Raw genomic sequence first — 11,036 nt, 5'->3', positions numbered from 1 at the left:
TTGCACCTCAATCGCCGGAGTCAACTCAGCCAGAGACCTGGTCGGGAAGTCGTGCTCTGACCTTTAATAGGGAGGAAGCATATCTGACCTTCACCTCCTTGGGGAAAAAACTCGTCCTGAACGCGTTAGTTATAACCGCTAACCACCTCCTACTGGCAACGGGGTCCCTTTCCCCATAAAATACAGGAGCTCCACAAGCACGAAATTCACGGAAAAAAGGAGTGCGAGATCCAACGATAGCCATAACCTCAGCACGGAACGCTCCTAAATGCTCATCCAAAATCTCCAAAAAAAAACCTTGCCTTGACCAAACCAAAAATCACAGGATTCTTCTCTTAAACATCGTGGGTAGTCTCCGACGAGATGAATTTCCCCACATCTACTCGCTAATCGGCTCAGTACCCTTACCTGGGCCAGAACCAGAACCTAAACCTCATTCCTGGAAGCTCATCACCAAACTGAAATACAAACATGCAGAAGATCGAAACATACTCAAGAATCCTTCTCCCATAAGCTTCTTAGATTCTCCAAGACTCTCCATGATTGAAGTATGGATTCTGTGCTTTCAGTAGTACGGACCCAATACTACCTTCCACACATATCCATACTTTCTTCAAGGATCATCCTGAATCCTCTAAGTCACCTTCTCAACTGGTGCACTAAAAGCTCACTAAACAATGTGATTACAACCATTGCATCACTCCCTAGGCTCACCTAGGTTCCCGACCTCACTCTGCCATCAGCTGTTGAAGAACTCCTCATAATGCCAGTCATCCACCTCATTAATACCATCATATTCACTTAGTAGCTGACTCCTATCATCAAGAGTTACAAAAAGCACAAAGCAAGCAACATTCGTGCAGTAACACTCCAATCCATAGAACTATCATATCACATTCAACCCAAACACCACCACTTATGCTAGAAATTCCACCCTTACTGCCGGTTGCCTTATGCATGCAAATTATACACATAACAGGCTCAAACAGACTGTCGAATAACAGACTCTGCCCTAGAACCACAACCAGACAAGGAACAGGAAATAAGGCCAAATCAATTATTCTAGGGTTATAAGATCCTAACCGTATACAATTTTTAAAGCATACACTTAGCAATTACTGATTCCAATAGATATTCTCATCACAACATAGCATACAATACATCCAACGCAACAATGTATCACATATCAGATCAAACTACCACTAACTAATCAGCACTAGCATGCAAGTCACGGATTCATAAATCAAATCATAACAGATAACATGTATGAGTATTCTGGGAAAACTTACTTGAGCTCGATTGATTGCATGCACCACACCCTTCTCTTATCTTAAAAATATTTTTCTTTTGAAAAATTTACCAATCCTCAGTTTGAGTTCGGACACACCCGAGAGTATGTCTGAATCCCTCAAACCAAGGCTCTGATACCAACTTGTAACATCCCAAAAATCAGGACATAATTTTTTTTCTTTAGATTAATAAATCGTTGATACAGACTGTTTCCATAAAACTAGAGTAACCAATATTTAGCAAAACATCATCAAACCAAAGTAATTCCCAGAATATGGAAACATGTGGTGTGTGCCCTACAATCATCGCGAGCTCTTCCATTTGAAAACCGAAGTACCTGAAACATAAACTGAATAACCGTAAGCACAAAGCTTAGTGAGTTCCCCAAAATACCATACAACATACAAACACAGATTAACATGCAACATACATATAGTTGCCATGGGCTCCCCCATGGTCTTTATCTAGTATGCCATGGGCTCCCCCAATGGTCTTTACCTAGAATGCCATGGGATTTCCCCCATGGTCTGATATCCAAATGCCACGGGCTCCCCCCGGGGTCTTCCATGCAAGTATCACAGAGACAACTAGCATACCACATAACACGTAATGGGTCGGCATTGGTGCCTTCGACCCATGGATATAGTGAGAAGACTCGCCTCGAATGCAGTAGCTTACTGAAAGAAATCCCTAGTTGCTGCCCTAACAACACCTCCGACCTATCAGATCAAAAATAACACCCAATTAGCAATTGGGCTCCATTCTAAGGCCCACTGTCCATACTTGGGGTAAAATGACCATTCTACCCCTGACCTAACATGCATCAAACCTGAGGCCCAAATCCAAAAGATCCATAAAGGCCCACTAATGGCCCAATTTGGACCATATGGGCCTTATCATAAGCCCATAATTTCCTTCGCTACAATTCGGATTACCTCAAGTACCCCTATAGGACAAACTTGGTCAAGGAAAACAGTTGAAAGTCAAGATCAACAATCCATGTTGACCCAACACACCGAGTTGCTCTTCAACTCGTCGTGTTTCTCCATCAACTTTGAAACAGGGAAAACCAAACCAACTCGCCGAGTTGACCAACAAACTCGTCGAGTTCGCCCCAGACCCAACAACTTAATACATTAAGCTACCTTCATCAAACCCAAGAGCTCCAAAGCTCAGATCTTGACCAGACTGAGATCTAGATGGGTAAAGTTTCCAACTTTACCCCTAGGAACCACCGAAATGGATCCAAACCCAAACCCTAGACTTAAAAAGAGTGAGGGCTTAACCATTAAGAACTTAATCTTCAAAGGCAAAACCCTAAAATGCAGATCTGACAACCTAGAGCTGGAAAATCATGTAAAGTTGCCAACTTTACATTCATGCATGCCTAGGAGAAGCCTAAATGCTCAAGAAGGGCTTAATAAGGGACTTAATGAATGCATGAAGCCCTTAAATCCATAAAGTTGGCACCTTTATGCCAAAAGAGTCCATAAAAACCCCATATCTGAAAGAATAAGGCTGTGGGACGTCCTAATCCCAACATCCATCCAAACTATGGCTAAAACATGACAATTTAACCCAAAAGAGAGAGATCTAAGCATCTAGCAATCAAGATAAGAACTTGATACCTCAAACTCCTTGCTAAATGGATAATGATTCTGGATCCAAGACTTCCTTTTCAAAGCTTAGGACTTCAAGATATTCTAACTCCTTCACAATGCACAAAAATGACCACCAAACTTTCTTCCAAGGCTCAAATGCTTGACAATGGAGGCTATAACTCGTTTTAGGGTTTTGACAACAATGGAGGCTGATAAGGAGGTCAACCAAAGGAACTTAAGGCCTTTAAATAGGGTGCAACACCCTAAAAATTAGGGTTCCTTCCCAGCCACCAACCCGTCAAGTTGAGGCACCTCAACTCGTCGTGTTGGTTCATTTAATCCCCGCAAGTCTCCCATCCTAAACACGTCGAGTTGGTTCCTCCAACTCATCGTGTTCAACTCGAATTAGGCTTAAGATTCCGGGTGTTACAATGATAGTCTCCAACGTTTTTTTATAAATAATGCCAACATCATGTCCTAATAAAAAATACAACTTGATATTATTTTTCTTGATATAATTATTAGTGTTTTTGAAAGAAAAAAAAAGAGGTCCTTATTTCGATTATTAGAAATCAAATAGTTACTTTTTTATATTTAGTTTAATACATATGTAAGGGTATGGGTTAGGGGTGTAACTGAGTCGAGCCAACTCGTAAGATCTTTGAAACCGACTCCAAAAACACTCGAAATCGACTCGGTTCAAGTCGAGTCGAGCTCAAGGTTGAGCATTAAAATACTCAGCTTGTGAAGCTTGTGAAGCTCGTGAACTTAATCGAGCTTGAGCTTCGAGTATTTTTCGAGTCGGTCTCGAAGATCTCACGAGTTGACTCGACTTAGTTACATTTCAAACCCGGGCTCGATTTCGAGTACTTTTCGAGTGAGTTACATTTCAAACTCGGGCTCGAGCTCGATAAAGTAATCAACATTTTCGAGCTCGATTACACCCTAGTGGGGGTATCACGAGAAAAATACACTTTCGAGCTTGGCATTACTCAACTCAAGACCAAGTTTGAAAATTGAAATGTAGGTTTGAGTCGAGTTTCAGGCCCTAGTTTTTTAGTCGTGTTTCGAGCTTGGCAGTACTCAACTCGACTTAGCTCGATTACACCCCTAATGAGGGTATCATACCCTCCCAACCTTCTTTGCCATATAGACGTCACATTAGTTTTTTTTCTCTCTCCTATTCTTTTAATCATTCTCTACCATCTACACAAGTAGCTCTTTTTTCTAAACCCTTACAACCCTTTCAATTTTGATTAAAAAATTTATAAAAAAAAAATAGAGAAATTACAAAATAAATAAAGAAGACTAAAATTAAAAAAATATATTATTAAAAAACACAGAAAATTAAAATCCTAAATAAAACATATAAATATTTCTAAGCCTCCAATACATAAATTTGTGTAATTTGCTGCTTGCAAGCGGAACCGCATTCAACTGCAATCAGTTAAATTAAATGGTCATGTGGCTTTAGGAAAAAATTGTAAATCTTTGTCAAAGCGTTTTCCTTCATCACCCGTAGCTCCTCCTCTAGAACCGTGACTTTCTTTTTTGACAACACTTCTACAATGCGTAGTTTATCCCTTCGATGTCGCTCTTTGTTCTCCTTTTCCTTGGCGGTATTTTTTTGTCAACTACCAACTTCATCCAAAGGGCTTTTGATATCAACTGGTTGTGAAGATGTGTCTGCTGCTGGCATACCCTTTCGCCGTCGCGGTGGCGGTTTCGCATTGATACGTCTTCTTGAAACTCTAGACCAGCAACATTTTCACCTTCCTTGTTCATGTGATTTGAAAATTGGGCATCTGATCTACTTGTATACATGTTGGAATCGGATTTTTTGCTCCTTTTTGCAGAAGGATGCAGGGGGTTGTCCCCCATCATGCCAATGGTAAGCCATTTGGCATTGGCATTTGGGTTTCAGGAATCATATTTGACTTTGGCATTTAGGTATCGGTTTGGAGTCGACGATTTTGTAGCAGCAGAGCTTTTTTTTAGATTTGCTACAGCTTAATTCCATTGGAATTGATATTGAAAGAATGCAATTTAATTTATGTATTTTATTAATTATTTATACGGTGACGGCTTTTTTGGACCAGACATCCCTCAACCCACAACCGGTCCTTTTAAAACAAAAATATATTTATAATTTTCTACTGTATTTGGCAAGTGATATTATATATATATATATATTAATTACCAAAATTTGTATTTGGCAAGTGATATTATATATATATATTAATTACCAAAATTTGTATGTGAGAGGATTCACAGTTTGGAACGTAAGCAGCAAAATGATTATAATTTCAATTCTTTTTTCATTTTTCTCCATTTACTTTGATTTGTTTTTATATTTTGTACTCCTAAACTAATTTTGATGTTACAATTTTTATCCTTATAATTTTAAAATTTATATATATTTATATTCTTTCTCATTAATTAATTTTTATTTAACAGTTTCAACCCTTATAATTTTAAAGTTAAATTATTAGTATTTTATACATTATAATTTGGTCCCTTACTATATTTTAAAGTTACATTTTGGCCCCTTATATAAATTTTTAATAATCTTTTTTTTAATAATTTCTTAAAGATACACTTTCAAGTCAATTATTTGTATCCATATTTTATTTTGATATTTTTGTGCTCCACTTTATATGATTTAATCGTCTTCGTTGTATATATGGTGTCAAACTGCGTTTTTTAACATACCGTAGCTTCCGCAGCAACGCGCGGATGGTCCAAACCCTAGTTGATATTAATTTATAATTTATAAGTGAAATAATACATGACATAATACATGACAGGAACTCATTATCGATCTCTATATATAAAAGACATGAATACCCTTCTTACCGTTGTTATTTAATCTCTACTATACTTAAAAGACATGAATGCCCTTCTTATCATCGTTATTTAATCTCTATTATACGTAAAAGACATTAATACCATTCTTATCGTCGTTATTTAATCTCTACTATATGTAAAAGACCTGAATGCCTTTCTTATCGTCGTTATTTAATTTCTACTATATGTAAAAGACATGAATGCCCTTCTTATCGTCGTTATTTACAATAACCTAGAAAGTTTGCCTGGTCCAATCCAATTCAATAAAGTTCAGTCCAGTCTAGTATGATCCTATATTCATGAAACAAGAACATATCACTTCCATAAAAGTTGAATTAACATCCCACAAGTCTAATATCCAAGTTCATGAGAGTTTTAACATTCTTCATAAGCCTGTTTAGCATAAGCATATCATACAAATCTATATACATTACACAAGAACATAACCCTTCCTTATAATCAGTTTTTACATTCTATTATCAACATATCAGAAAATTTAAGTAGTAATAATAGAAAATCATGAAGATGTGGAAGCATGAAGAAGATAACCAGAGATTAAAGAGCTGAAGGCAAAGGCAACAAAAGCCACAAAACCAAGACTAACAGAAGTGGTAGCCAGCTGTGGGAACTTGTCTGCACCCCAATTCGATTTCCAGTCGTCTACTCTTGTGGCTGCTGATGATCCCGATGATATCAGAAGGTATGTCAACATCTGAATTTCACCAAATTTCAGTTAGAATTGAAAAATATTACATGATCACATTCAAAAACCCCTTATTGATGCTCAAAGAAAAGTTTGAATTGGATAGGTGTCTAAATTCACAGGAAAAAACCAAGATAAGATCCAAAAACTTGCCTGGTCCATGGCGAAATCAAAGTAATACCGGAGATAATGGCGTCTTTTGTAATGATTTCCGGTGGCCAACTGATAGGCCAGATCAAATCCTTGTAACACAGCGTATGCAAATCCGACAATGTTCACTGCTATGGAGTACCTGAAAATCCACCATGATTAAACAATTGAAATGTGATTGGATATATTTAGAGGGTGGCCGGAGAGAAGAGAGAATCACCGGAACTCCTTGTAACGATAGAATGAATCGAGAGCCCATCCCTGACGCTTGTCGGTGGCCATCACCGACAACGATATCAAACAAAAGAGCAATTCGAAAATCCTAAACCCTAACGCTATCTTCTTCATCGATCCTTCTTTTTCCATCCTACTAACGCTCCCCATAGATGGCCTCGGCCGCCTCCCTTGGTTTCCACCGCTTGTTCGTGGTTCCTCCGGTGGCTTTCCAACGTATCCGTCTTGAGCGCCGCGTTCCGCTTTCTTAATCGGAACAGTCTCTTCTCGAACATACCTGTTCACCGTCGACACAGGCGCCGGCGACGTCACCCTCGCTCCGGACAAATCCGGCAACGGATCTAACGTTGGTGAGCCGTGTGATGTCTCTCCTTCTTCTGCTGCTTCTGATTCTGCTTCAGGTTGTACCTCAACTCTTTCGGGAGAGAATCCATGGCTGAGAGATGACAGAGAAGACATAGTTGACAACGGGGAATCTTCAGGTGATCTAGCCGGCGGAGAAGGATGTCGTCTCCGATCTCGAGGATAACCGGAATTAGAAGTTGCCAGCGAATCAACATCAAGCCGTTTCTGTTTCAATTCTCTTTCCATGATGAAATTAAACGTTTCAGGTCAATTGAATCGTAGGGTTTTTGACCAATGGTATCCAAAAATCGAAACAACTGCTAGGGAATCTAGAAACCTGATTCATTCCAGTAATCTTTGGCTTCGATTGGGTGCGCCATAGCTTAAGAAAGAACACTGAGATGTGCATAAGGCAAAGTCTTGGATGGGTTTTGTATGGTTGGTTGAAGAGTAAAGTGTGGTAAGGTACACAATTTTATTTTGTCTCCTTCTCTGTAAATTAACAAAGGAAAAGTTTTTTTTCTTTACAAATAGTATGTTTTTAAAATGATGTTATAATTTTATAATCAAATATAAGATGTTTGAACATAAAGTTATTATATAAATTCTGTAATAATCAAATAATTCAATGAAAACATATATACATATCCAAATACCTTCATGTACAAAACTAAATATAAATTGATAATATTGTACTTTGTTCAATATACTTGGGTAAATTGTACAAAAGTCAATAACTTTTTATTTTTTTTAATTTTGTACAGAATTTTTTTTGTTACAAATAAGTCAGTATGTTTTTAGTTTGTTGTAATTATGACTGGTTAACCGGTTGGCTTCAGGTCAACCGGTTGCACTACGAATGTGTCATGATGACGTGTCAGAAGCGAAAAAAGTGACACAAAAAACACTATGTTATCAATTTGTAACATTCCAAAATCTGAGTAAAATTTTTTTTTTCCAAAACAACCTCAAGACAATAATTGTTTACAAAAACATTGTTTCAAAAGTATAATTCATAAATTAGAGTTTTCCAAAATCATAATCTCATAAAATCCAGGATGATATGCACGGTCACGTCTTTGTCTTGCCTTTATCATCTAAGGTACCTGATACCATAACAAACAACTGTAAGCACGAAGCTTAATGAGTTCCCCCAAAATACCACCATATAACATATATACAATCATGCATGTTAGGTCCACTTAGTTATCGAACTGGAATACCCTCGGGTCCACATCCATCGGGTTGGATTACCCCCAGCCTAATCATTCATCGGACTGGAATGTCAACATGTGACAGGCTCAATCACTCATCTTGCCGGAATTCCAATATGTGGCAGGCCCACTCAGTTATCGGACTGGAATACCCTCGGGTCCACAACCATCGAGTTGGATAACCCCGGGTCTGTTGATCCGTAGGGATTGATATGTTAGTAACCTGCTAGGTCAGTGCTCTAGTTATGAGAGATTGCTATGTTTGGTGATCAGTGAGATAGATATGTTTGATGTTTGTATATGTCAGTATATGTTAGTTATGCGCACATGGTTATTTGCTTGTTGCTTGGGTTGAGGCGGTCATGCTTTGTGCTGAAGGCCAACACACCCTATGAGCGGTCCGGGGAGACTGTAGGCCCACGTGGCGGTCCAGTTATGCCGAAGGCTCGAGACAGATTCAGATAGACTGTAGGCCCTGCAGGGCGGTCCAGTCAGGCCGAAGGCCCAGTATGCATGTTGATGTTTATTGGTGATTGGTATGGTATTATTAGTGTGGTATTGGTATTTTGGGGGTAGCTCACTAAGCCCTCGGGCTTACAGTTTTCAGTTTATCATTTCAGGTACTTCAGGAGATCATGGCAAGGCGAAGGCGTGACCGTACCGCTCCTCATCCTTATGATCTGGTTATTGGGACACTCTGATGAATAATGATTGAAAACATTTTGTAAACAAATACTATTTGGTTTTATTTATGATTGAAAAAGTTTAAATTTGGCGTAAAATTTTTGGATGTTACAAGTTGGTATCAGAGCATTGGTTTGAGTGAATTGGGGGAAACACATGTGTGAACCCAGTCTCAAATCAAGGAAATTTTCGGAATAAATTCTAAAATGGTTTTCAAAATAAAGGATGGAGGATGCAGAGGGTACGATCAGTCGGAGCCTGTAAGTAAACCCCAAAATACCATACAGTTATTGATATTATGATATGTTAGAACAGTATGCTAGTGCTAGGCTAAGGATCTTCAGGAATCGCATGATAGACTTGCATGATTATATGATGCCTACTAGCCTAGGGTTTCTTGTATATGGAATTGACATCATTACTGTAGTCGTTAGTGTAGGCATCACGGTTGCGCGTAATCAAGATCTTATAGCCTGAGAATGTTTGATTCAGTTTTCGGATAGGATTGGATATTCGAAAGTCTATTGGGTCCAGTGTTATGTGCGACTAGCCTACACTAGCACTGCAGGGGTTGATGAAAGTTTCATGGATGTGTGGGTTGTGAGGAGCTGTGAGATCAGTTGTGGGATAGGCGATGTTTCCCTAGGAGTAAGGGTTGAGCGCATATTATGTTGATGATAGTGTTAGGGTGTTGTGGTGATACTTAAGACAAATATGGGTAGGTGTGGAAGGTAGTATGGGCCCGTACTACTGAAAGTACAGGACCCATACGCGTAGCAAGGAAGTCACAACCCCTAGGGTTTGTGGGTTTTGGTCTCCCGATATTATGTTATTTATCTGATGACTTGAGTACATTTTTTAGTATGGTGGTGACGAGACGTTTTGCTGCTGGTTCCGGATCAGGATCGAGATCCGGATCAGGGGCAGGGTCGGGAGACGGAGGGTCGGAGGTGCCGGTAGCACCTGAGCCCGTGGTGCAGATACGGACAGAGGAGTTGGATGCCAGGATCCAGGAGATTCTGCACGATGAGATTACTGCAGCGTTCCGAGCGCAGCTGCCAGAGATGTTTGGGTCGATTAAGACCGCGATGGTTGAGTACTTTGATGAGCGATATGCAGCTCTAGCAGAGACGGCTGCCGCTGCAGCCACATCGGCTGTAACCGCGACAGGGGTTGGAGGAGGAGCCGGCAGGGCTTTCCACTACCGGGACTTCGATAACACGAAGCCCCCGACGTTTGATGGTACACAGGATGCGATCAGGGCTATGAGGTGGTTATCTGACGTGGAGGGATGTTTCTTCACGTGTTCATGTCCTGTTGACCAGAAGGTCAGGTGTGCCCTGAACCTGCTGAGGCTTGGGGCAAAGGACTGGTGGAGATTGACGACAGGGTCGTACACTGATGATCAGCGAGCTGCTGTTACTTGGGAGCAGTTACGGGATATGTTCCGTACCCGCTACGTTCCACGCGTTGAGCGGGAGCGGCTTGCTTAGGAGTTTTTGACATTGAGACAGGATTGGGAGTCAGTGATGGAGATCGCTCGTATGTTCACGGAGAGGGCTATGTTCTGCCCGGAGTTTGCTTTAGAGCAGTCTCAGATGACTCGTTATCTGAGTATGCTCAAGACTGATATTCGACAGTTTGTTGCTACGCAACGTTGTGAGACTCTTTTGGATATTCAGGAAGCCGCGAGGCGGCGCGAGTTGGAGATAGAGCTGCAGTTAAAGGAGCAGCGTCAGGTTCTGACACAGTCTCAGCCGGCACCTAAGCGGTCCAAGACCGCTGATACTCGGACCGGGGGTCAGCAGAGCCGCACTTGTGGAAAGTGTGGCAGGGGTCATTCTGGGATTTGTCAAGCAGGAGGTGGTTGCCACAAATGTGGCAAGGAGGGGCACTATGTCAGGGACTGTCGTCAGTCTGCCCCTCCAGCAGATATGAGGATTTGTTATCATTGTCATCAGGTTGGTC

General features: G+C 40.4%; 1 protein-coding gene across 1 annotated transcript; it reads right to left on the bottom strand.

The window, feature by feature from the left end:
- Nucleotides 1-6,068: 6,068 nt before the first annotated feature.
- On the bottom strand, nucleotides 6,069-7,622 carry LOC145109485 (CASP-like protein 4A1). The gene is made up of 3 exons (XM_079046653.1): nucleotides 6,812-7,622; nucleotides 6,595-6,733; nucleotides 6,069-6,450 (listed from the first exon to the last, which is right to left on the bottom strand). Exons 1-3 carry the CDS (start codon nucleotides 7,414-7,416, stop codon nucleotides 6,256-6,258), a joined length of 939 nt encoding a protein of 312 aa, XP_078902779.1. The 5' UTR covers nucleotides 7,417-7,622; the 3' UTR covers nucleotides 6,069-6,255.
- Nucleotides 7,623-11,036: the final 3,414 nt, after the last annotated feature.

This window comes from Lactuca virosa, chromosome 4 (genome assembly GCF_052849685.1).
Source record: "Lactuca virosa cultivar CGN04683 chromosome 4, Lactuca_virosa_CGN04683_v6, whole genome shotgun sequence".
NCBI classification, from domain to species: domain Eukaryota; kingdom Viridiplantae; phylum Streptophyta; class Magnoliopsida; order Asterales; family Asteraceae; genus Lactuca; species Lactuca virosa.
Note: the sequence above shows the minus strand (reverse complement) of the source record. Positions and strands in the feature narration are given on the sequence as shown.